Source organism: Neolamprologus multifasciatus, chromosome 22 (assembly GCF_963576455.1).
Source record: "Neolamprologus multifasciatus chromosome 22, fNeoMul1.2, whole genome shotgun sequence".
NCBI lineage: Eukaryota > Metazoa > Chordata > Actinopteri > Cichliformes > Cichlidae > Neolamprologus > Neolamprologus multifasciatus.
Window position 1 is genome coordinate 25,460,995 of NC_140459.1, and position 26,724 is coordinate 25,487,718.

The window sequence follows — 26,724 nt, forward strand, 5'->3', positions numbered from 1 at the left end:
CAGTTTTATTTAACCTGTAAGTTTCACTGAGTGGTAAGAATCTGCCCCTATCTGTTTTGGCTGAGATTTTACAGTATGCTGTAATACCCTTCCAAGTCCTTTCTCTAAACACCACATTCCAAATGTGCTAGTGTAAAGTCTGTATCATATCCTGCCCATCTTAGTATTCACACTTTCCTTTCTAAATTATTAGTTTTTACCTTCCATCCATCCATCCATCCATCTTCATCCGCTTTATCCGAGGCCGGGTCGCGGGGGCAGCAGCCTAAGCAAAGAGGCCCAGACCTCCCTCTCCCCAGCCACCTCCTCCAGCTTATCCGGGGGAACACCAAGGCGTTCCCAGGCCAGCCGAGAGATATAATCTCTCCAGCGTGTCCTGGGTCTGCCCCGGGGCCTCCTCCCGGTGGGACATGCCTGGAACACCTCACCCAGGAGGCGCCCAGGGGGCATCCTTGTCAGATGCCCAAACCACCTCAGCTGGCTCCTTTCGATGTGGAGCAGCAGCGGCTCTACTCTGAGCCCCTCCCGGATGGCCGAACTTCTCACCCTATCGCTAAGGGAGAGGCCAGCCACCCTTCGGAGGAAGCTCATTTCCGCCGCTTGTATCCGCGATCTCGTTCTTTCGGTCACTACCCACAGCTCGTGGCCATAGGTGAGGGTAGGGACGTAGATCGACCGGTAAACTGAGAGCTTCGCTTTTACACTCAGCGCCCTCTTCACCACGATGGACCGGTGCAGCGTCTGCATTACTGCAGCTGCAGCCCCAATCCGTCTGTCAATCTCCGGCTCCCTTCTCCCATCACTCGCGAACAAGACCCCGAGATACTTGAATTCCTCCACTTGGGGCAGGAACTCATCCCCGACCCGGAGTGGGCACTCCACCTTTTTCCGGCTGAGAACCATGGCCTTAGATTTGGATTGGATTGGATTGGATTTGGATTCTTTAATCCCTATATTTAAAGCTACTTTAGTGTACACGTGTTTTTCCTGTAGGCTTATATCACCCAATAAAGACTGTAAAACCTGTCTAATTGGGTAAGTTCAAAATCTTTTCATTTTGCTTCGTATCTAGTATCACAAAGTCTAACCAAGTACTGAAGCTGTAATCGTAATTGTCCTCCAGGTTAGGTAAAGACAATCGACAGTCTTTTGGTAACTGTAGAGTCTCAAGTTGTACCCTGGGTTTTTATCTTGCCAAATAAGTTGTGAGATCATTCTTTTCCACTCATTAAGTTGTTTCGGGGGAATTCGCAGGGACTGAAAAAGAAAGAACACACGGGGTAAAATTGTGAAGAAAAAAATGGTCACAATTTCTATTCTGCCATACAGACAAACTGTCAAAGGTGCCCATCTTCCTGAGTCCACTTTTATATTTTGTGTGATAGCGTTATAATTTAAGTTATAAATTTCTGTCAAATCCTTTGTTATGGTGACTCCAAGATACGTCAGTTTGTTAGTATTCCATTTGAAATTATACATTTTACGTATGTTTTCTTTTGGTACATAGATGTAAGTTAGAGTTTGGGTTTTTTGTATATTTAATTTGCAACCTGAGTATTGGCTAAATTGTTTAAGACGAGTCATCAATTTAGGGAGGCTAGAGTCCGGATTGGACAAGGTCAAAAGTACATCATCTGCATATAAGCATATTTTATACTCCACTCCTCGATTTCCTTGTCTTCTCTAATCTATTGAACCAGGGCTCTATAAAGAGTACAGACAAAGTAAAGCTTAGGGGACACCCCTGAAGACATCCTCTCTCAAGCGTAATAGTCCTAGACAGATTTCCATTAATTTTTATCTGGGCAGTTGGACGACTGTACAGCAATTTCAAACAACCTATGATCTGTTCTTTGAATTCAAATTGTTTTAGTACTAAGAGATTCAGGATTTTTATTTTTTGATAAGTTTGAGGAGTCCAAGGTAGGGTGTAATTGTACATTTCAGTCTCCACCACATATCAGAACACCTGATGTCACTGTAGCAACTAAATCAAACATGGTCCTTAATAATGATTTGTGTTTTCCAGGAGGTCTGTAGATGTTAAGTAGCATCACTACTTTAGAGTCTAGAATTCCTCATACCAAAATATACAGTCCTTCCTCAGCTGGAAGGAATTTGTTTTAAAATTAGAATTGCAACTCCCCTATTGGGTCCCTTTGTGTTTGATAAATAAAATATGTATTTAAATCTGGGGTGTTTAGGTTTTTGTGCCCTTTTTTGGTAAAGCGGGTCTCCTGCCAAAGAATTATATGATGGCTTTCCTCTTTCATTCCAGCAATAAGTTTACATCTTTTAACTGGGTTTTGTAACTCATTGACATTAAGTGTTAGTAAACTATACTACTGAAAGGAGATGTCTTGTATAAGAAACAGCATTTACATTGTAAGCCTTGGGTGACAAAAAACACAACACACATCTGACAAAACCTGGAACTTTAACTGAAACAGAACAAATGAGAGAATGGTGGTTTCTACTCAAAATCAGAATTTCCCAAAAATCTTTTGGAGAGGAAAGCTCTTGCATTACGAGGGGCCTCTCCTCGGTAAGGTTATGAATAATCAAAGTATTACAAAATAGTTAGTAGTCAAAATAAACAGGAAAACAAGCTCCCAGAACAGTGGCTTATTCTCCAAGTTCTCTGAGGGAGACATTTGTAACTTCTAGTGTAAAATTAAACTGAAATGGTTACACTAAATTATATTTAGTGTTGTTAAACTAAAGTGTCAAGCCTTACCCAGGGAAAGTCAAATCGACGGAGAAACTGAATTTCTCTGGATTCTGTGGATTGGGTCTCTTCTCCTGTGAAGCTCCCAGAACCTTCCTCCTCTTCAGATTCTCTGTGGCCTCTGCTGGCTGTAATAAGTTACGGTGCCATCGCTGAAGAAGACACGGAGCAAATTTGTTTTTCTTTAAGGACTTTCCTGTTGGGTGTGTAAGCCCTTCTTTTCCATTCATTTTCCCAAGCAGACTGGAGCACCAGTTCTCTTAATTCTGTGTTCTAGAAAGTAAGTTACTATTGACCGGGGGCTGGCATTCGGTGGTGGCTTCGGCCGAGAGCTCTGTGACTTCTTTGCATTCACAGCTCCGTATCACTTAGGGACAACTCCAATTTAATAAACGTTTCTAAAAAAGTCCCATAGTTTGTCCCTTACAGTGTCTTCAGGAATTCCATATACACAAATGTTGTAGCTATATTTTTCCCAATTTGTGTTTTCACCTTCTTTTTTTCCCCTTTTTTCCTCCATGAAATCTGTAACAGTCAGTTTAAAGATTAGTTTATTCAAATAAAATGTCAGATATCTTCCATTTGAATCTTCTCAGCTCTGAGCATCGGTGTGTGAACCAGGAAAAGAAGTTAATGAGGATACTGTATTACATTTATTACACTGCTTTATTTCAACTATGGAGGTTTTTTTTCTTGTCATAAATCAAGCACTCCTCCTCCCTTTAAGTGACATGTATTTTCCGTCAAGGTGCCACAATTGGTTTTTGCTTCAGCAGCTGGTGGAGAGTCCGCTGACATGAGTGTGAAGGTTGTCTGTGTCTCTGTGTTAGCCTTGCGTCAGCCTGGTTACCTGTTCAGGTGTGCCCTTCTTCTCACCCTGTGGCAGCTGGGATAGGCTCCAGCCCCACAGCCCTGAGTGGGATCAATTCTAGTTAAAGGAGCTTGCAAAGAAAAGCGTCTGGACTTCTTTAAGTTGCTTGAAGACGTTTCACCTCTCATCCGAGAAGCTTCTTCAGTTCTAAGGTCAAATGGTCAAATAGAACTGAAGTAGCTTCTCGGATGAGAGGTGAAACTTAAACAACTTAAAGAAGTCCAGACGCTTTTCTTTGCAAGCTCCTTTGACTACAATGACCTGGATGACTGAGAACCTTCACAGACATCAATTCTAGTTATGATTTTTGGTTTAACCTTCAATATTTAACCATTGTCCTAAACTCACGATAATCTGCTTTAACTTTGGAGAGAACTGAGCATTTTAAATTTTGTATGTTTTTATACAACCTTATTTCCAAAAAGTCCTGTAAATGAAATTTAGGGATATGTGAAACACTGAAAGCTGAAAAGATCCATTTATGCGTATGATATTAACCTCCCAGGACCTGGCATCCACATATGTGGACATCACATTTTGGGTTATTTAGACCAAAATACTCAATTTTGCTCTACAAGCGCCTGATATCCACTTACGAGGACATTATACTGCTACTGTTCTATTGAAATTTTAAATCAATATCCTCATATGTGGCTCTCATTTTTCTTAGAAAGAAAAATTAGGTTAAAAAAAAAAATCTGGTAATTCTTCGTTTTTACATTCACCGGGTCCCAATCAGCCCAAATATCAAAGAGAAATTAAAAATGCATGCCATGGAAGAGTTCGGGTCTTAGGAGGTTAATGGTTTCTATTTTTAAAGGTCGACTCATTGTGATTTAAAAAATAGAACAGGGAGTATGTAAACAGAGTGCTGGTGGTAACATTGATTTGACATTTGACATTGACTCTGTTGCATCAGTAAAATCTTTGCAGCACGTTCATGCCTCCAGCAGGTCAGGAGAGTCTGAAGGGAACCCAGTGCTGTCGCTCTGAAGTCATTTGAAGAAGGAAAAACATGATGTTTGAAGAACACCACAGGTGACCAGGTGAGTTTGTTCAAACTGATCCACAGTCTTTGTGGCTTCAAGTTTTTTTTGTAGCTGATTTAAAAAAAAACAATTTTATGTTGGAGTGATGAGTAATCAGAAGGATTTAATAAGTTTCAAGACTTTTATTGTCAAATAAATGTGTGTGAAGAGTCAGTGTACAGTGCTGACCTTTCTTCTGTGGATTGGTTCTGGTTGAGGTTCGCAAAGAGGAGGCCTGGCCTCGGTCAGCAAACTGTTTACAGGCCACTGAGAGAGAGCAGGTGCAGCTTCTCTCTGTGAGCAGGTGACGCTTGACTCTTCAGTCTGATAAAAAGGAGAGAGACTGAAAACCATGCAGCTCAAAGCTGAAACTAAGTGTCACACTGAGTCTGTGTGCATCTGTTTAAACACAGATGCTGTTTCACATCATGCTCTGTGTGTGTGTGTGTGTCTGAGACTGAGAGTGAGCTGATGTGTGTTGTGTTAATGTTTCAACCAAGGTGATGGCCTCAAAGTATTTAAAGATGAAATTATTCCAATTGTGGAGGTAAACACAGACAACACGAGAGCACTCCTCGTTTATTACTCATCACCACACAACTGAATACTTTTCCCTCCAAAACACAGCAACAAAACAACACTTCCTGAGAACTGGGTGTGAGTGGAGCCCTCCAGTGGTCCACCACACAATGATGATAACACGTGACATCCTGATCTCTGTCCTTTAGTGTGGTTTAAATATTGGAGTTTCCAAAATACTAGCTCAGAGTACTTCCTGTCTGTACAGTTGCTTCCTTCACTCAGACGACCTTCATCTTCTGTTCTGAGGAACATATTAATGCGAGAACATAACTGTGAGTGTCTCAGAGTAATCACATTACTGTTACTATTACTCTGACCTCATAACCCAAGTTTTCCCCCCACAGGGATAAAGTTGTCCTCTTTGGTTTGGCTTTAAATCCATCATTGTGACAGGAAAGGAAGACTTGATTATGCTTTCTGTTCATGTTTAACACACAAAACGGACCTTCACGTAAAGAAGTGGCTTTGATAATGAGCTGGAGGTTTTATAACCAGAAGAGGAAACTGAAGTCATCACAGCTGAAAATTCATTTTTCTATGCCTCTAAACTGGTGTGTGTGTGTGTGTGTGTGTGTGTGTGTGTAAAATGTTTATTTTTAAACAAATCCGAAAGAAAACAGAAAACTAAATACAACAGATATAGTAGAAAAACACGTATAAGAAACCAAATACAGGCTGATATTTCTGATCTAACTTCTCATTTCCTGTTCGTTTGTTTCTTGATTTGGTACTTTTACCTAAATTTTGATTGACAGCAGAGGTCTGGACAGTTAAAGACAGGGTTCACACTTAAAGCAGCTCAGCTGGTACATTTATCCGCCTTAATATAAAAACACTAGCACACTTTTTCCACAAAGAATAGTTCCTGCGTTACGGTCCGGTCTCTCTCGGGAAGCGATGCGTCCTCCACTCCAGCAGGGTCGTGCTCTGGCTCGTCGATACTGAGCATAGCGGGTTTACGGGCTGTTTACCTTCCTGTGGCCGCAGAGCTCTGAGCCGGGATGTCTCTGACAGAATCCCCGCCAAGCTGCTGCGGACTCCGGGCTTTGGCGGAGTCTGTGTCAGAGCTGCTGGCACGGGTTGCGGAGGAGGTTCTGGGCGCGTTGGAGACGCAGAGCGGCGGTTCTGGGTCCTCCGGAGGACCCGGCGGTCTGCTGCGGCCGCTGCTCGCCGAGCGGCTCGCGGCGGCAGCGCAGCAGATCGTCGGGTTGCTGGAGCGGGAGGTGGAGGAGTCCCGACGGCAGCTGCGGCGGCTGGAGGCGCTGCTGAGCCCGGTGGTCCTGCTGAACCGGACAGGTGAGCTCCGTGTCTGCTGCCGTGGCTCTGCGGGCAAACAGGACCGGAGCTGTTCAATCAGAAATCGATATTGATCGGGAAGAGGTGACATCACAAGAGCATTACTGTAGTTCAGGAACAGCACCGGAGAGTAAAAGGAAAAGGGCGGATTATCAGCCTCACACATGGCAGAGAGACAAACAAAGACAGTTTCTTCATGAACTGTTTAAAAGAGTCATTATCTCGTAGAAAACCTCAAAGTCTGACTGCTCAGGAACCAATCCTTGTAATGCCACTGGGCAGCTACTTTAAAACACCAACTTTATCAAAACAAAACAAAACAAAACAAAACAGAAAGTTTGAAAGCTTTTTTTCCTTGCTGGCTATTCTCCTACTGCACATACTCAGAGGAACATCATAGCTTTATACAGGCACACTGCAGAGCAGAGACAGTAGGTACCATGATGGTGGCTGCTGGTGTGGCACATCCTGCTCTCAAGCCTTCAGATCAGGTCTCTGTACTCAAGAAACCATATTTGAGATGGAGAGGCAAGTCTGACTGAAACTATTTTCTCATTGGCTAATAACTTGTAATTGCCAAGTCTTAGAAATGCTATGGCACAAATGTACAAAAACCACGTTGTTTTACAAAGGCTTCTTCTGAGGTCTTATAGACACGTAGTCAAAAGTGGTTTTTGAGGTTAACCTGACAAGTGGTTAGGATCGGGATAAAAACGTCTCAATCTCACAGATCTACTGACTGGTCTGAGACCGTCTAGCAACCACAGGATGTGAAAGGTTGCTGGTTACTTCCCTCTGATTTCTTTGTTTGCTAAAACATCACTGCTTCATAGTTTGAATGGAAGTGATGGATTTGCGTAAACACTGTCAATTGCACAGCAACTGTTGGTTGCTATGTGTCCTATATGGTGGACAAGTCTTTAGCACATGTGCATAACATGATGTGAAAATCATTCAGGTGGCGGGCAGCATGAACAAGTTTGTAAATGTGATAACCTGAGAACAAGATCACCTAGAACTTTCAAACTGATACCATAAGTCTATCTGCTAAATAATAATAATAATTTTTCTTTTCTCATAAATTTAAGGCTTTCACTTCACCTCATCCACCTTTTTTGTTACTGTCTTTAACTTCTGTGGTCCTGGCACACTGTAGTACTAGTATGAATTTTGCTTTGTTCAGCAACAGCAACATGAAAATTAGAGAGAGCAAGTGAGAGCTGTGATTGGCCTGTTAACACATGCTGCAGTTTAATGTATGTGTCTTTTAGAATCAGTCTCAACAAATGTGAAACAAAAAAACTAATATCTGCTTCCTGTGATGACATTTTGTTGGCGATCGACTGTGGCAAATATGCATTGCTTGTTTAGTTGAATCTGACTGCTGCATTTGACACGATGGATCACGATTGTGCTTATCTCTGGTAAGGTTGGGCGATTGGACAAATATATCAACTATTGACAACAGGGCAGCCTATTGTCGAAAGTTTTTACAAGGGCCATTTATTTATTTATTTGTCCATGAGTAAGTTGCTAATAGTGTCGGTTAAAACTAACAGAGGCAGTCAACAGAAATAAATAATAGCGTTGTTTTAACAGCACCCTCCTTTAACTGCGAACAAATGCACCCTCCTCAGAGTGCACCCAAATGCAGCAGCGATTCATTTACTCAAACTCATAACAGAAAGAAAGAACCGCAGTAGCCTATGTTCAGAAAAGAAAAGCATTTTATTTAATTAAAAAACACAATGGTTGGGAGGAAACAAAGAGAAACTGGCCTCTTTTTTCCATTATAACTGTGTTTACAGGCCGTTCCAGTGTTTATCTGTCTTACACACTCGACCAAACAACAGATAAGTGAAAAATCAAAATGTCTCTTCCAGCGAACATAAAAAAAAAAAATCCCCAATGTAAAGTTTAGTCTTTTGTGCGATTCGGCGCATCTCAAATAAATGAATGAATAATCCAAATATTAATGCTGAAACAAAGAAGAAAAGAAGGTAAAATATTCCCTCCAAACAAAACGTATAAATTCTTTGACAGGAAAACAAGCATTTTTACTTTATCCGGTTTTAGTAGTGTGCGCAGGTGGTTAACAATATTACCAGCAGTGTTGAAGATGCGTTCTGAAGGTGTGCTTGTGGCTGGTATACACAGATATATCCGTGCCATGTGTGGCATCAATAGGATATGTTTAACATGAATTTTCCACCAAACCAGTGGATCGTCTTCTCTGTCCACGACCTCCTCGGTGAGGTAACAGTCCATTTCTATCTGCGCCTTCTCCTGCAGTGTGCAAGTTGGCAATTAGTTCGTCCATGTTTGGACTTCTTCTGTGTTCTAAACGAGCAAATCAGTCCGTGCATTATTACATCACACTGCCCATCGAAAAGTCTGTGCATCCATGAATATATCGTCTATCGTCGGTTATTGGACTGACTATTGTCGGTTGGAAAATTTTTACATATCGCCCAACTTTAATCTCTGGACTACAACACTGTGTGGGAATTTCCGGCTTTTCTAACAGAACTTTTGTTTTAAGTTGGGTTCGGCTTCATCCTCTGTGGCCCCTTTACAATGGGGGGTACCGCAGGGCTCTAATCCTGGGCCACTACTGTTTTCATTGTTTCTCCTGCCACTGGGTACGATTTTTCAGAAAACACGATATTTAATTTCATCTATATGCTGACATTTGCCAGCTCTATCTACCTTTCAATCACTCTGATTTCTCCTCAATTGGACTCCTGCTTGTTTGTCTTAGCAAAGTCATTGAAGTCATGGATGGCTCCAAAAAATACATCTAAAAATAAAAATCTAAAAATATTTCTGCTGTGCAGCACTTTGGTCGGCCATGTGTTGTTTTTAAAGTGCTATATAAATAAATTATGAATGGAGCTACAGATGTGTGGTGCATTCAGGTGCTAGTGGAAACACTGAACATCTGTATTTCATGTTGTTTCACTGTTACTTTCTGTGTCTTTCATGCCGCAATTGCTTTTATGAACTGTTGACGGTTTTTTCTTGTTTTTCTTTCAGACACATCTGTTCTTTGTAAGGTCGCTGCTAATGAAAGTCTCTGCCCACAGGCAAACTCCATCCACATGCCTTCACCTCTGCCCAGCCCTGCCTCCTCAGACATCACCTGTGCAGCTAAAAGGGATGACCACTGGAGAGGCAGCCAAAACTCACTCTGCATTAAAGGGACAGATAGGAGAACCACAGACAGGAAGTCCAGTGGGCAGAGACAGCGGACGGCATTGTTGGTGCGCCCGACAAATCAGCCTTGTGTCCTCTGTGGAAAGGTTTTCCGCCATCGAGGGAATCTGTTGAAACATGTGAAATTGCACTCAGACTCCCCCGAGCATCTCTGTGGGGTCTGCAAGCAGCGCTTTGAGTCATCAGACAGTTTGTCAGACCACCTGAGATCTCACATGGAAACCGTGAGTGGTGGAGGCGGGACCTGCGGGGTCTGCGGGAAAATGTTTCAGAACATGGAGACACACATGAGGAGCCACACTGGAGTTAAACCTTTCAGCTGCGTCCTCTGCCAGAAGAGCTTTCCCCGATCCGGAGCATTGAGGCGCCACAAAAAGATTCACAGCAGAAGGAGCACTGACCCTTGCCCCGTCTGTGGACTCAGCTTTGCTCAGAGTGAACTTCTCCAAGAGCACCTGAAGATCCACGAGCACGGTGGAGACCAAAATGAGAAAGACAGCGGGAGTGAGGACAGTCAGCTGGACTCACTGAAGCCAAAGCGGGGGGGACCAATGCCAGATCTGAAGTCGGCAGTGCTCTACTGCAGAGTCTGTGGTGATTCGTTCCACAGTCAAGGCTTCCTTAGGAAACATGCCCAAATGCACTGCAGGGAGTCAAAGAGCATGTGTGGCATCTGCGGACAGCAGCTCGACTCACCAGATGTTCTTCTAACACATTTGCAGTCACACAGAGAGACTGGTGGGACCTGTGGTGTCTGCGGAAAGACTTTCCAGAACATGGAGACGCACATGAGGAGCCACACGGGCCTCAAACCGTACCACTGCTTGGTCTGTGGCAAACACTTCCCCCGGCCAGGTGCGCTTAGGCGCCACAATAAGATCCACAGTGGTGAGCGCCCGCATGTTTGCAACCGGTGTGGCAAGACCTTCATAGAGAGCAGCGCTTTGAAAACTCACAGAAAGAGTCACTCATTAGAGGGTCAAGATGGAGAGTCACCGGCGCACTCTCAGACCAGGACATCTGACATAGAGAATGCCAGAATGCCGCCACGCTGTAAAGTTTGCGGTGAGTCTTTTCAGAGTAAAGTAAGTTTGAGAACACATGCCAAAAATCACTCGGCAGAGTCTGTCTGTGGGGTCTGCGGTGAAAGTATGCCGCCATCAAAAACGCTCACAGAGCACCTGCAGAGTCACAGAGACGCTGGCAAAATCTGTCACATATGCGGGAAAACCTACCAGAATATTGAGACTCACATGAGGAGTCACACCGGCATCAAACCGTACCACTGCAGTGTCTGTGGGAAGTCCTTTCCGCGATCTGGTGCTCTGCGGCGCCACAAGAGAATCCACAGTGGGGAGCGACCATATATCTGCGAGTTCTGTGGCAAGACGTTCATTGATAACGGCGCTCTCACCTTGCACATCAGGAACCACACCAGAGACAAACCATCCAACCGCATCTCCTGCGAGACATGCGGGAAGAGCCTCGCCTCCATCCACGTCCTCGAGGTTCACAGGAGGATCCACACAGGCGAGAAACCCTTCCAGTGCTGCATCTGCGGGAAAGCCTTCAGGCAGGTGGGAGGGCTGAATGCCCACAAGCTGACACACACAGGTGAGAAGCCATTCAGCTGCAGCCTATGCACTAAGAGCTTCAGCACCAAAGGTTACCTGGAGACACACCTCCGCTTCCACAGGAAGGAACGCGCGTTTAGCTGCCACCTGTGCTGGAAGGCCTTCGTCACCAAGAATGACCTGAAAAAGCACCTGCTGACGCACAGTGGGGAGAAGCCATACAGCTGCCGGCTCTGCGGCAAGAGCTACCAGGAAAAGCGCTCCCGGGACGTGCACATGAAGATCCACGCAGACGCCAGTGACGACCCAATCGGGGAGCAGGACACTTTGCAGCCACAGCTGCTGCAGTTGTAGAGACCAGTCCAGACCAGTTTGTACTGGTTTTACTAACTGATCAGAGACAGAAAATATTTTCACAAGACCAAATAAAATCTTCCTGAATATGTATGTTTTTTGGTGTTTGCAATAAAAAAAAAAAAAGCTCCTGCAGGGCTTTGAAAACAGAGGGACTGAAAGGATCCAGTTCTTTAACTCAGGATTGTTTATTCTGAGTTCCACTGAGTCCTGAGTTCCTGGTAATGTGCTAAAATAATCCTGGGGTGAATGAGTCAACTACTTTCATTAAGAGTTTTTAGCTAATGAGCTCAAAACATGTTTGAGACCACAGGACACATTTCTGATTTTTTCCAGCATTTTACTCTTCCCAAAACATTTAAAAATTCAGAAATAAATAATTTGGTTTGATAAAATGTTCTCATAAGAAAATGAAAAACTACAGAAACTTCGTTTAAATGAAAAATAAAAATTTAGTTCATAAAAGAAAATTCTATTTTTTAATTTCATTTTCCAGTTTTCCTCCCACGCTAATGAAGCTACTGAGTACAAAGTTCTTCAGTTATTACATTAACAGTAGCCAGTGCTGTTCATTATTGTAGCAGTGGGGTGAATTTAAAACTTTTATATCAAACTGCTGCCATGTTTTGTTGTTTTCATGGCTCAGTCTGACTACTTTGATTGATGTAATGTAGTGACCTCAGAGAAGAGCAGCAGAATGAGTGTGTACATGACAAATGGTTTTACTGTCCGTTAAAAACTGCAAACACGAGTAAACCAGAAACACTTTCTCATGTCTGTTTTTTGTTTTTTTAAATTGGAAATTTGAAGACGAACAAAAGGAAGTAAAATAACATCATTAAAACTTGTCAATCAGTGCTTTTCTGTTAATACTCACTCAATTACTGCTGTAAAAGTACCCCTGACCTCGACTTTTACTGCACTGGAGTTACTGTTTTTTGGGGATGACTGCCACCATCACCAAATATCAGATTCATCCTGGGTCTCCAGAGCTCCTCATGGACTTGGACCAGAATCTGCTGGTGATTTGAGTTTAGCTCAGAGAAACATACGGACCAATGACTGTAGAAACACGGACCCATATCAGATACCCTGCCTTCGGTCTGATCATAGTATCTGTAGAACATCAGCAATGAGAAACCTGGTGGTGACCTTCAGAATGAGGATCTTCATTTCAGTCTGAGAGGAGATCTGCAGCTTTGCAGCTCTAACCTGAGCTGATGAGTTGTCTCGTCCCTGCCAGCAGCCAGTGAAGGAGTCTGCTCTTGTCTCAGTGCTTACTTACATTTCTTTGCTTCTGCTCACCTTTAGAGCTTTCTGCTCTTATGCATATAGCTGCTACTGTTCATTGTGTGAAAGTGCGTTTGAGTAGTCCATGTTTCTGATGAAGTTTCCTCACTGAGAGACATGACCCTGTCTGTGTATCTGTGTGGGAGCCATAATCAGAGCTGTTCCAGTTTCCAAACACTAAGGAAAGGAGTTCCTTTATTGTTTTCTTTAGCAAAGGCCACACTGGAGCATCCTTTGTGAAGAGGGAGGAGTTGAGATAGGTGATGCAATTTTACTGCAGTCATAGAAATTCTAAGCAGAGCAGAACACAGCAGGTAAATATAAGAAAATAAGATGGATTAAATTTTATAGGCTATCAGACAGAATAACTAAGTGAGGCAAATTACTGTGATGTGTTCAGTCACAGCATGATGTACTAATAATGTGCTGTGATTTATTTACAAAGACAGAGCCACTTCACTTCAGTAATAACTGCAATCTACCAAGAGCAGAACACTAGTCTCTATATTAGTTGTTAAAAAAATTAAATGTTGTAAACTGTTTCACCATAAACCTGATTTCTGTGTGAACAGCTGGCCTCCACAATGTATAAAAAAACATTATTTACTGTCAGATCACGAGCTGTCACAGTTAATGTTACTTTGCCACACCACGTTTTTAGTTTTTTTTATAGCACACTGCAACATTCAGACAATAATCTAACACATTTACACAATTCATTAAAAGATGGATTTTCTGCATTTATCTGTTACAGATTCAGTAGAGAAACGTGCCCCTCAGAGTTCAGTTCATTTCTGCACTGTTTCAGTAAAATACAGTATTACTGGGGAGCAGAAATAAGTGTATTTGCCTCTAACACAGCATGAGAACTGAGTGAAGACGTTTGTGACAGAGTTTTGGTGACGAGCTCACAGCTTTGAGCCAATTACACACTTGTTCTCAAGACATGTCCCCCTCATAAACCTTCCTAGTAGCAGCTATCACAACCACAACAGGCAGAAGAAGATTTTTTTCTGCGTTAGATTTCATGCAGTTTGCAGTAAATTGTGTACCACAGACTTTAGATCACGCAATTGTGATTTACAAATATTTTCCTCCGGAAAGTAAAACTTACAAATCCATCTGACATAAGGCTGCAAAAATCCTCTTGTCCACACCGTTCAGTCACAAACTGACTCTTAACTTCTTCAATAATTCCAGAAGCTTTGTGCCGTTATATAACTCAACTGTGTCCTGCTTCGGCTCCAAACCACGGTCAGCATCTGACTTCATTTTTTCTGGACTCCACGAACAAAAGATTCCACAAAACCTTTCAGCTGAAAAACTTTATTAACAAACAACATTGGGCTGGTAGCAGCTCTGTGTGAAAAAGATGTGGTCTCCTCTGGTTGTCACAGAAGCTCTTCAGATGCCACTCATATTTTTCTTTGTAGTGTCTCACCTTTTAAAGCAGTTTTTGCTTTAGTGCCTTTTGCATTTTCTGCTATCGTTTGAGTGCTTGATGTGTTTAGGATTGGTTTTGCACAGAAGCGGTGAAAAGACTGCACACAGTATGCAAACGTCCAGACGTCACACTGTTTCCGCTTTGTGGGCTTTGTTGTTGTGGAGGTGTAATCAGTTTCCTGTGACAAGTGTTCCCTGTGAGATTAATTCTGTGTGATTATATCTCAGCAGACAAAGAATTTCCACAATTTCTATAAATAATAATGGCTTTTATTTCAGGCACTATTTACAGGGTTTAAAAAAACACGAATCCCTTAAAAATAAATAAATGATAAAATAGTCTGCAGAGGTACAAAACCATCACCTGCTGAACAAATCAGATAGCCCATAAGCTGGAGAGGAAATGGTGTGTCACTAATTTAGAAGATCTTCATTTAGCCTGGAAAAAGAGTTAGTTGTTCTATTTTTTTTTTTTTTTTTTTAAAAAGCCCTTCATAAAGTTTGAATTCATTCATCTGTTTATGCTCAGTTTGGTTTTCAGATCTCCTCATTCATCCTCACAGCAGAGTCAGACCTGAGCCTTGGCACAACTTTGTGTGCCGACTGGATCCTCCCGCGGATGGATTCACAAGACATGGCTGCTCATATCAAATTTACCCCCAAGTTTTACCAGCCACTATGACTCGTTTATGACACTAAAGAACCGTTAATGGTGATTGAGTGCTCCTCTCGACTTGCTGTCTGCTGTCTCCTGTTCCAAGGTTCGATGTTCATATTAAATATGTTTCTACCTCATGCTCCTCCAACCACTGCCAGCATCTTACATTCAGCAAGCTCTGTGCAGGGGTGCCTCCTGAATTTTTTCAATGGACAGCCATATGGCGACCACTAAAAATATTGGGGTAGCACACCAATTCAAAACAGCACAGGGGTGTAGCAGGAAATCGTGAGGGTCATGCAAAGTGACACAATACAAATGGCAAAATAGTATATGGAGGAATAAATAACGGTTAATGTTTCAACTCACTGTAGGGTGTCTTCCTCTCTCTCTAACCTCATGTTTATTAAAATAATACCAACATACAACAGCCTTGCTAGGGTGGACCAGTGCCCCCCCCTCCCCTGGCCCCTCATTGTGGCGACCCTGGCTGTATGATATCACACAGAGAGGATATCCTCACAGTCATCTCATCATAGTTTGTTTACCTGTATGAAGGAAGAAAATAAAAGATAAAGTTTCTATTTTCAGATCAGCGTTCACTTCATACAGGAATCACAAGATCCCAGTATGAAGCTGAGCCTTCAGCTGTACCAGGTCAGTCCAAACCAACAACCACAAATCATGTTTTCAGTAGCTTCACGTTGTCTTTTTTCTCCAGTAGACACAGCACAAGATAATACTTACAAGGTTCTGTTGGCAGAGAACAACCAATCAAAAGAGAGGAAGAGGCTGCACTATAACCCAGAATCAGACATCAGACACAGAAGGATTATTCTGAATACGGAATCATGCAAAGCTTCTCTAACAGAATCAGAAGAATAAAAGGAGGAAACAGCTCACCTTAACTGTATTTACTGACTTCCTTTGGAGTCGACTTGCTGTATTCAAGTGTGACCTTTACAGTCAAATAAGAGAAACATTAATGTGTGTTTTCATTAACAGGAGAGAGTGGGAGGAAGGCAGGACACATGTGAGAAAGAGAGCAAGAGAGTCTGAGTATGAGGGTGGGTGGTGATCATTTCCAGGAAGAGGTACAGAGAGGGAGAGTTTGTGTGTTTCCAAGCGACTTCCTGGTATACCGGGTGTATCCTGTTAAAACACACACACACACACACACACATTCTTTGGTTCTCTATATATGTGTTGTGCATGAACTTTATGGACAATAACAGACTTGCAGTGTGACGTCATGTGTGGCTGTTAATGAACTTTAATCTGAAATCTCTCCTTGCAAAGAGGTCAAAGGTCAGCAGTGAGTTCAGAGATGCTGGAAGTTTGATGAGAAACTGATCAATCATTTAACTTGTTAACTGATGTTAGATAATTCTATGAAAGATGAACTTTTACTGAGCGGAAGGCAGGATCACAATCATCTGTCTATAATCCATAATCACCCTCAACCTCAGTCATTTTACTCGGGGTTCAATCTAACTAATCAACTGACTAGTGCCGGTATCCAATCAATAAAACCAACAGACGGACGTTTTGTCATAGCTGCAGGCAGCCACCAGGGGGCTCTATATCCACATGCTCACGTCGCAGAGCAGCTTATTTATATAAAGTTTTTGATTAAAAGTAATATTTCAGCCTATCAGGCCTACCTATGCGCAGAACACGGCAAGGAGGGAGTACTGCGAGCACACATATAGCCTGTGTCACTTTGGTAACTGAATACACGTAGGTTCAAGCACCTGCTTCAGTTCGAGTTTTCAGGACTGCCCTCTAAGTGTGCGCGCACGGCGGGAGGCTGGATTATCACCGGGATGGTTTGTGAGCGCGGAGAAGCGGAAACGCGCCGGCAGCAGCGGGGCGCGAGCCTCCGGTGAGCCTCCGGTGAGACAGAGTTCCCACCGAGTGTTCACGAGGCTTCCTCCTCCGCACGAGCTGCCGCTGAAAACAGCTGGATGTCGTTCCGCGGACACACGGAGCTGCGCTGAGCGCCGAACAGGTAAAACAACGTCAGCCGCTCCTCTATTGATGAACTTACACAGGAGAAAGGCGCCGCGCGTTTAGCGACCAAGCAGTTAATCGAGCAGAAAGTTATTTTTAGTTCTTTTCTTAGTCTCTGTCCTGGTTACGCTTTCAAATGAACGAAGACTCTGATTTTCCTTCTTCATCTTAACCGAAGTCTATCTGCCTTCAGACAAAACAGCCCACCATTAAGAATACATTCAGTTCAACTTGATTTATACATCGCCAAATCACAACAGCAATAAAACAGTGAAAGCCAGCAGTCATTAAGCACTTGGCGACACTGGAAAGGAAAACCTCCCTTTGAACAGAAAGAAACCTCCGGTAGAACCAGGCTGAGGGAAGGGCGATCATCTGAGAGACTGGATGCGCATGAGGGGACAACATATTCATAATCGATCGCGAGAATGATGCATTTGACATCCACGATATCATTAATGTTTTACATAACAATAGTATTATTATTAATAATAAAAATGATATGTGAAGCACACAGACGGACACACAGACACTCAATGGTCAGATGGACAGTCACCTCAGAATGAAAGTGAGAAAGTGTATTTTTTTATATGAGGTTTGATGTGTGCACAGATCCTGAACCTAAAGAAGCTGAAAGCTTAGAAACAGACCTGAATGCTGACAGCTCTTTGTTCTGTGAGTGATGTGTTTGAGTCTCATTGATGTTGCAACAACACTTATATAAGACTGAAGACGGTTCAGAACAATGGCACACACACACAGACCAGGTGGCTGAGTGTGTTTTACCTCCATCTCTGGACAGTAAAGTTTTAATCAGCATCAAAAATCCTGATGTGTTAAAGACACGTCAGCCTGACTGAAGCTGGCCTATACTTCTTCAGCCTGTCAGATTTCCTGCTGCCTTTTTTCACAGCAGCCTGCTGTCAGATTTATTCATGTGCTCATATGTATGGAGAAATGTGGTGATTAAAATCTGATTTTGTGTTTCCACATACAGAGAAGCTATGCACGCATTTCAACACCACACATCATATTTCTTTGCGTTACCTCACACCATTTGGACAGACCCAGAAACACACGCTGCATTTGAAAACTGGGATATGAGGGCATTTTGATGGATTCTTGAGTTTAAAGTGGGACCTACATTTTGGTCAACAGCTCAACAACAGGTGTGAGTCATGTAGGCTGAAAGCCGAAGAGACCAGATCATCTGTACTCTAAATGTGTGGAATCATAGACAAATTAACATGACCATAACACCCATAACCCTTTACTTAAAGAAAACAAAATAAAGGAGATTTCAAAGTTATTAGGGAGAGCCCAATTCTGTTGATCTGGGCGTAGCATTTTCAGTGGGAGAAACATTTTGTCACTCTTGTTCAGCTCGTCAAGAAACTGACCTTACAGCCCATTGTTCACCAGTGGAGTTAGTTTGAGTCATTATGCAAATGTACTGTTTAAAAGATTGGGGAAACCTACAGCTGAGACTGAAGAAGTCACTTGGATGAGTGATGAAACGTTTCTCCCACTAAAAAAAACTATGTCCAGATGATTGAGTATGCATCAAGAGTTATTAGGGAGTGGTTTTACTCAACCAGCACAGCTGATGAATTTGAATGGTAAGTGGCTCAGGAACGAAGGGTTTGACATCCCTGGTGCAGATACTGGTACTGCATCTGAAGCATGACGCCATTCCTCACTTGATCTCCAAGCTCAGTGCACACTTTCCTGATGAGTTCATGATCTCAATCCCTAGTTTTAAATCCATCCATTCATCCATCCATTTTCTTTCACCCTGGACTGGCAGACCTGGTTTCAATTCTTACTGAATAAAACATCAGGTACATATTTTGGAGCTTATTTATTCATTCTCCTTGAAATTCAGTCATCCCTGGAGTGCATTTGATGAAAGAGAGCCAATTAAGTCAAATGAAATGATCCGAGCTGTCAAGTTGCTATAATGCGAGTGGACTGATTCAAGTCATGGAGCCGCACCACCTGGCTTCAAACTTCACCGTGACCTCAGTTTTGTTTCTCTCTTCTTTGTTCGCTAACTGTTAAAGATGAGAAGACGAGAAAAGGATCCTCTCGTTGTTTGGAACAGCTGACGAACTAACGCTGACACCATTAACATTGTGTTGTCTTTGACCTCTGCTTACCTCATCCCTTGTATTTTATGGGATGAATTAGACCTGTTTTAGTATTTTTAATTCTCTCCTACCTTGTTAAAGTGACTCAACGCAACATTTTCTGCATTTATTTCAAATTAAAAGCCCTGTTAGCTTTGCAGTACAGAAACTGTATGTCCATATGTCAGTGAGGCTTTTATTATGGAAACTCAGGCTGCTTTTATTTGATGAACTTCGGGACATAAGTGGATAAACCGTGCACATCTGCTTCCTCACGCAAATATGGTACAGAGAAAGATGACAAAGGAAACCCAGGTAGAGCAGAAAAATGTGAGGAAGAAGCTGATGAAGATGTTCAGATTAACTCCGTGGTCTGTTGAAAGGAGTCACATAGCTCTGCAGCTCTGATTAAAAGGGACTAGGAAGCCGGGGAGGATTTAGAGTTTGATGAAACCCTAACCCTAACACGCAGTCAGACTTCTCCCATGCATTCGTTTAGCTTTTAAAGACAACAACTCATTTTATTCACAGGACCCTGAACTCTGATGTGTTCTCTCTTCACTCTTTAGTTGGCCTTTCCCTCACACCTCACTCTTATCATTCACCTCTGTTCGGTTTTACGGCTCTGTGTTACCAGGAACAGATGGACTGTAAGAGTGTGACTGCTTCACTGACTCTCACAGCAGCAGATTAGATCTAATTGTCACTCACATTACTCATTAATCAAACGGTAAACATGGTCAGGCTGCTGTTTAACAAGCAATTATCTTGGACCGGCCCAGTGGAGGACTTCAGCTTCATGTCTGCAAACACATGGTCACGTGAAGGATGGATAGATCCCACTCAATGATCCCACACGGAAACTCGCACAGACTTTCCAGAATTCCCAGCAGCTTCAAGTTTCAGTAGCTGTTCTGATGAATAAAGGTTTGTTTTGAATTTTCTCTACAGGACACGCTGATTAACACTGTGTTATATTTTCCCCACAGCTCGTCTGACAGGTTATTAACGCCTCTTCATCATGCTGTCCTGGGCCTGTCCCTTGCTCTTCCTGGTCCTTCTTCCTGCCCAATCAGCTGCAACCTCTCTAACTGCTGACAACAGAACGGAGGATCTTCAGGAGGTCATCCTGGCAGCCATCTTGCCTCTGACTAACACTAACTATGCATGGGCATGGCCTCGGGTTGCGCCCGCCATCTACCAGGCATTACAGCAGGTGAACTCTGACCCCTGGTTGCTACCAGGTCTGAAGCTGCGGCTAGTTCATGGCAGCTCAGAGAGCCGCGACGGCTTTTGCTCAGACTCCATAGCGCCGCTTGTAGCCGTCGACCTCAAGCTGTCCCACGACCCCTGGGCCTTCATTGGACCCGGCTGCGACTACTCATCCTCACCTGTTGCCCGCTTTACCACCCACTGGGATGTTCCCATGGTGACAGCTGGTGCCCGAGCAATCGGCTTCAATCTGTACGCTGCGGTCACCAATACGGGCCCCACTCACAAAAAGCTGGGCGAGTTTGGTGTCAGGATCCAGGAGATGTTTGGCTGGCAGCGGCACGCCACGGTCATCTTCAGTGACAACAAGGACGCCAATGATGATCGGCTGTGCTACTTCGCTGTGGAGGGGCTGTATGAGCTGCTGGGCAAACGTAACATCACTGTCCACGACCACGTCATCCAGGGCGACGTCAACTACAAGTCGATGGTCCAGGATATCCGTGACAATGGCCGAGGTCATATTCTTCTTCTGCTGCTTTCATTCCTCATGTTTTAACAGGTGTTGTTGTCCTCATCCCACTGCTTTCTGTTCGTCCTTTTCTCTAAAATTAACTGCTTAAAAGCTACGCTGTTTCTGCTCACTCTTTAGAAGCAGACATCTCAAGGTTACTTATTCTTTTACGTTCTCTTCTTCATGCCATTCCTTTTAGCCGAGGTGATCCATGATCTTGGGGAAGATGGCTTTTCAGCTGCTTTGGTTGCCTAGTTTCAACTCCTCCAGCCTTGCTTCTTTTTCTTTTCTTCTTCAGACACTTCAACTGATTTAGCATTATTTTCTTAATTCATTTTGTTCTTTTATTTTCCGGTTTTCCTTTTTGCTTCCTTCCTTAACTGAGTTTTTTTCTTTTCATTCTTTGTTCTTTCATTCTTTCATCAGATGAAAAGCTTTGGTCAGAAGCTTCATTTGCTCTCGTGTCACTGATTGTTTTTCCTTCATGACTCTCCTCCTTCCTCCTTTCCTTTCCTTTCCTCCCTGCCTTATTGTTGTTCTCCTTGTTAAATGATGGTTAATTATTCTGAGATTTTTATCCTCACTGGTTAATGACTGACTTCACCTCTGTGTGTTTGGGTGCTCCTACATGTTTGTGAGGAGTAATTTCATTTTAAGACCTAGGAGTGGGGACAGTCCTGTATTATGGGGACACTTAGTTGGACCTCAGCGTGACAACTTTTTAATGGAAATTAGTTCATGAGCGATACATGCAGATCGCTGCTTTGGACTTTGATTTGCAGTCAGCGGTGGTCAGCGTCAGACTGGAAGTGTTAGTCATTTAGCTTAGTCTTCAATCAATGACAAGCGTGTTCATGGTGTTTGGGCAGCACTGACTGCTGAAGGTGACTGAAACACAGCTGGAGCTGGAAATGCTTTGCATGATATCAGGTTCAGTTTGTGGGTAATGATGTGAGTGAGGGTATACAAGTACAGAAAACAAATGTGTGTCTGTGTGTGTGTTTGCTGAACACACATGTAAACAATCAGTCTGTAATTAGGTACAGAAGAAGAAGCAGAAGTGAGCCTGTTTGCTGTGTTTCTGCTCCTCGCCGCAGCGCGATTTTATTGTAAGCATCACTGAAACGCTGCTCTGATGGTCTGAAAATGTTTGCAGTGACCTGCATCGCCCGCTGATGTCACAGTGTGAATTAGATCATGAGATCAGAGCTGTGTGACATGATGACATCATCACAGACACACTATCGTCCTTTAACCAACGCCAGCTGCTGCACCCAGCAACATGGACGTCCTAGTAATTACCTCTAAACCCACACCCACCATTGGACACTACATGGAGAAACCTTATGAACACAAGCGTGCTCATACACACAGGTGTGTACACACAGAAACACACCATCTTGTGCTGCTGCTGCCTCTAAAAATATCTTGTGTTACTACAGACCTTCCCAAAGCGTGGGGCCCGCCCCCTAGGGGGGGCGCAGAGCCATTGCAGGGGGGGCGCGGAATGAAAAGGGGGGGGGAAAAACACAAAACACTTGGACACTGCTAGCACGGGGCGCCCACAGAAACGCAAAGCAGGAGATGAAGCATCGCTGAATATGTTTCCAAACCAACTTCATTCTAAGCCAAAGACTAGAAAATATGGTGAAGCAAATCTTCCCTTTGGCTTCACCTGCACAAGTGCCGAGGTAGGTCTCCCTGCAGAATTGGTTTTACCTTCGTAGGGAGCAGCGCTGGGCTGTTTAAATCACGGACAAACAGGATCCCACAGTTGTTTATGTTTTTAAACCCATTTTGCACAGAGAGGCATTTTTTGAAAAATGTATTGATGCAATGTTGAACATTATTACACATGAAAAAAAAACTACACGTGAGGCCTCTGCCTTTCTAAATGGAGGGACAGTAATTGCATGTGTACGTGTAAGCGTGTAAAACCTGAAGATTAACAGTATTTGTCTCTATCTGCCATTCTGCAATTCATCTCATGTAAACAATAACGTGGTGCACAGCGTGACGTGAAAAAAGGCACATACCTTTGACATTGCGTGATGAACGCAAAAAAGGAGTTTTAAAAAATCTCCGTTCTCGGTGATTTGAAACGCCGTTTACGTGTGGACGAAACAACTGCGTTTTCAAAAATACCCGTGTAGGTGTGGACGCAGCGTAAAAGAGTTAGTTTATTTTATTACTACCTGTCATTTATTGCAGATTACTTGTATTTGCTTAATTGTTTACTAAATGTTCGAGGTGTGAAATAAACTGCAATGGAGCAAAATATGGGTGTGTGTGGTTGGAGGATGTGTTTGTGCGTGTGCGGTGCGTGAGCCCGTGCACGCGCAAGAAGTAGGGGGCGGGGGGGGGGGGCGGGGGGGGCGAAAACATTTTTCTTGTAAAATAAGGGGGGCCCAGCAAAAAAAGTTTGGGAACCACTGTGTTATTAGAACTGTTAGTAACGTTGTTACTAGGGTATCATCAGGTATCATTTAGTTGGGGCTTGAATCTATTTCCATGTTCACATGGTCATAATGCTCACAGGATAAATCACACTTTAAGATTAACACTGGATAAAGTAAGTCCTCAGTGTGTGTGTGTGTGCGTGTGCGTCAGCATTAATCAGTCAGTCCTGTTTTCTTTTCTGCTTCCATTAAAAGCACTTTTGGCTGCAGACAAACCAACATGTGACTTTCTGCCTTTCGCATGTGAAATTCTCAGCATTCACATTTTTTTGTCCACCTTGGGGACTGTGTGGACAGAAGGGGGTTGGGTGGTGGTGGTATTTGTCTTTTTTCTCTGACAGTTGATTATTTTCAGGCTCTGTTATAGCAAGGTGGGGGATGGGGGTGTTTTTGTTTTTCTCATCCCACATTTATTCTTGATTTCTCTGGAGAAAAAAATAAATTCAGACCATGAAGTTCTCATCAGTTTTTATCAGGAACCCCAACAATATCCCGCAACAGTGTGGGAGTGGTGAGAAAGAAGTATATAAACGACGGATAGCCAACCAAGATTTCACTAAGCACCATCCATGTTGGTTTATTATTTCAGGAAATGACCAGGAGAGAGTGGCATGCTAAGTTATCAGCCAGTGCTAGCTGATAATCATTTATGAACTGAATCATTGTACATTTGCCAAATTCTGAACACGTTTTAATGAACACCATGATTTTAGCTATCCACAATAATTAGTTAACACAGTTTTTTATATATTGATTTGGGATTTACAAATCTCTGACACCTTAACTGAAATCAGCTGATTGTAGTGTGAGTGCAAGAACAGATACGCAGGATCGATAGGCAGCGAATCTAACAGTTCCAAAGAATTGGACTACTAGGAACCAGTTTCCTACAAGAACCAGTTCTTGATTCCCAACCCTCGAGAAGGACTCTTCTGGAGTATCGAACTTACAGCACAGGTGTGTGTACTATGAGACTGAGGGGTAGCACTGGTGGTTGCCATTACATTTATTTTGTTTCATCAGAAAAATGGTCATTGATGAAAAGTATTGGTCATGGAAATTGAGAAGTCTTGTTGATGGGCTGGAATGGGGCTTTTGTTATCCAGGCTTCCACGCAGGTCACACCATGAAGCACACATGGTGTGTGTAATAAAGATTTACCATCAAGCGTTGGCAGCTGTCTCTGTTCCTTTCCTTTATGGAATAACATTGCTGCTTCTTTGTCTTCAGTTGTGTACATGTGCTGCTCCTGGGACATCTTCAGGACGTTGATGGTCCAATTCTGGAAGGAAGGGGTGGAGCTGGAGGACTATGTCTTCTTCTTCATTGATCTTTTTGCTGAGGGTCTGGACGGGAGCGCTCCCATCAGGCCCTGGTTCAGAGGAGACCAGGAGGACTATGCGGCTCGCAACGCTTTCAGGGTGAGACAAGATGCTCTTTCACTGTTAAATTTTAAAGGATGCTCACTGATGTAAAGTGATCCGGTCAATTGATTAGCTTGTTATTGATTTCGTCAGAGTGTGAAAGTGCTGACGTATCTGCAGCCCCAGAATCCCGAATATCTTCAGTTTGTTAAAACTCTGAAAAAAGACGCAAAGGCGATGTTCAACTTCACCATCAGAGACTCTATGGTACAAATAACAATCCTTATTGATTAACTGAATCTGATATTTCAAATTTTTATTCAAATATGTGAGAGACTGATATTCATCTATAACAATCACATGCTTTGTCCCCTCAGTACAACCTGATTGCCGGAGGGTTCTACGACGGGGTGATACTGTACGCTCAGGCTCTGAACGAGACCCTGAATTTGCAAGGACCGGGACCGGGACTGGGACGAGTCCAGAGGCCCAGAGGAGATGAGGTGACCCAGAGGATGTGGAACAGGACAATCAAAGGTGAGCACAGATATTTGTCAGCGGGTGACTAATCACAGCACAGCACTGGGCTGAAAATCACATGTGCACTACAAGTAACTGAGTAAAGTAGCACAGGTGTAGACTTCTCTAACTAACTGGAAAACCATGCGTGGCTCTCTGATTGGCTGCCTGTGTGTGATGCTGTTTTTATGGCGGAGTCATTGTTGGACTCAGAGTAGAGGTCATGGACACCCAGTACTGGGTCCCAGTAAAATCTCATTTTGGAGTTTTAATTAGGATTCATTTAGACTGAAGATTGGACATGAATAGGAATCCAATCAATCCTGTAGGAAAAAGCCGAAGAAACATAGGAACACATCAGATCAAATGCAAGTGAAAAGAAACACCGACACTAAAGCTTTGGGTTTTAGATTTGCCTTTATTGGATAGTGGCAGTGGAGATAGGCAGGAACGTGGGGAGACACAGAGAGGATTGGACTCGAACCTGGTCGGCTGCTCTCCTTGCTATATGGTCACCTGCTCACCCACTGGCTAAACGCAACTGCACAACTTTCACACACCTCATCACCCTGTCAATACCTTATGAGCTGTGGTTGGTGGATGCATGTTGCTAAAGTCGACAATGACAACAGAAGTTGATTCAGGTCACTGAAGTCCAGCCTGAGGCTCCAGTGGTCGTTCAAGTTAAAACACTGCTGTCACAATGCGAGAGACAGGTTGCACCTGGACAGATAACCGGTCCGTCACTGGGCTGACACACAGAGACATTCACACCTGCAGTTGATCTAGAATCACCTCTTCTTCTAACATGCATGCGATTGGACCGTGGGGGCAACACCCAGAGAGAACCCCGCACACAGGAGACAAACTCCATGCAGAGGAACACGGTGGTCAGCTGGGTTTGAACATAGTCTGCAGTGCTGTGAAGCTGCACCACTGTCCCACCCTGCACAGCACTGTTATTTGCTTGTGTATAAATGATGTTAGAGAACGCCCACTAATTACACAGCATGATGCTGAGTGTGGAACCCATGGTAAAAATGCCGTGAATGTCCTGCATGGCAGAAGCTTCAGACTTATTGGGGGGGGGGGGGGAGCTGTATGGTATACATATATCTAAAGTTTGTAAAAGTTTTTAGTTAAACTTGGTGCTCGCAGAATTATGTATAGAGAAAGCGGGGCCTTTGAGTGCACAGAACACTTATCTAAGAATTTGCAGGGGTAAAGCACGTTAATGTCCTGTTGTTCTTTTGTGCGCTTCTTCTTCTAAGCTTGTTAACAAAAACAATTTTAAAAAAAGAAAAGATTTTCATATTATTCTCTAACATCTGAAAGATCTTAGTTGAGAGCTCATTTTAAGAAAATGCCAGCATTTGATGGGGTATTATTGACATCATGCAGGACAGGCGGCGTGGACACCAAAGATTTTGTGAATGCAATGACTCAAGAACAAGGTGACAAAATAATTTTGAAA

At 43.3% G+C, this 26,724-nt stretch overlaps 2 protein-coding genes across 3 annotated transcripts in view; both read left to right on the plus strand.

Annotated features, from left to right (window-relative positions):
* Positions 1-3,906: 3,906 nt before the first annotated feature.
* LOC146493600 (uncharacterized) lies at positions 3,907-14,859 on the plus strand. 2 transcript variants are annotated; one of them, XM_085148123.1, is made up of 2 exons: positions 3,907-6,505; positions 9,542-14,859. In XM_085148123.1, exons 1-2 carry the CDS (start codon positions 6,211-6,213, stop codon positions 11,647-11,649), a joined length of 2,403 nt encoding a protein of 800 aa, XP_085004249.1. In that variant the 5' UTR covers positions 3,907-6,210; the 3' UTR covers positions 11,650-14,859. The 2 variants fall into 2 exon arrangements, with proteins under 2 accessions (XP_085004249.1, XP_085004250.1); XM_085148124.1 differs by having other exon boundaries at positions 6,405-6,505; positions 9,592-14,859.
* Positions 14,860-16,717: 1,858 nt separating this feature from the next.
* The window catches only part of npr1a (natriuretic peptide receptor 1a), a 31,487-nt gene continuing 21,480 nt past the window's right edge, over positions 16,718-26,724 (plus strand). Inside the window, exons 1-5 of the mRNA XM_085148120.1 lie at positions 16,718-17,051; positions 20,172-20,912; positions 24,598-24,788; positions 24,885-24,998; positions 25,109-25,268. Coding sequence (XP_085004246.1) covers positions 20,204-20,912; positions 24,598-24,788; positions 24,885-24,998; positions 25,109-25,268 — 1,174 coding nt within the window. The 5' untranslated portion in view covers positions 16,718-17,051; positions 20,172-20,203. The remainder of the gene's footprint in view (positions 17,052-20,171; positions 20,913-24,597; positions 24,789-24,884; positions 24,999-25,108; positions 25,269-26,724) is intronic.

Bases quoted from the DNA above. Each gene is read 5' to 3' on its own strand.
- LOC146493600 (XM_085148123.1), top strand. From the start codon at position 6,211: ATGTCTCTGACAGAATCCCCGCCAAGCTGCTGCGGACTCCGGGCTTTG. The intron at 6,506-9,541 runs GTGAGCTCCGTG...TTTTTCTTTCAG, and splicing joins GGTCCTGCTGAACCGGACAG to ACACATCTGTTCTTTGTAAG.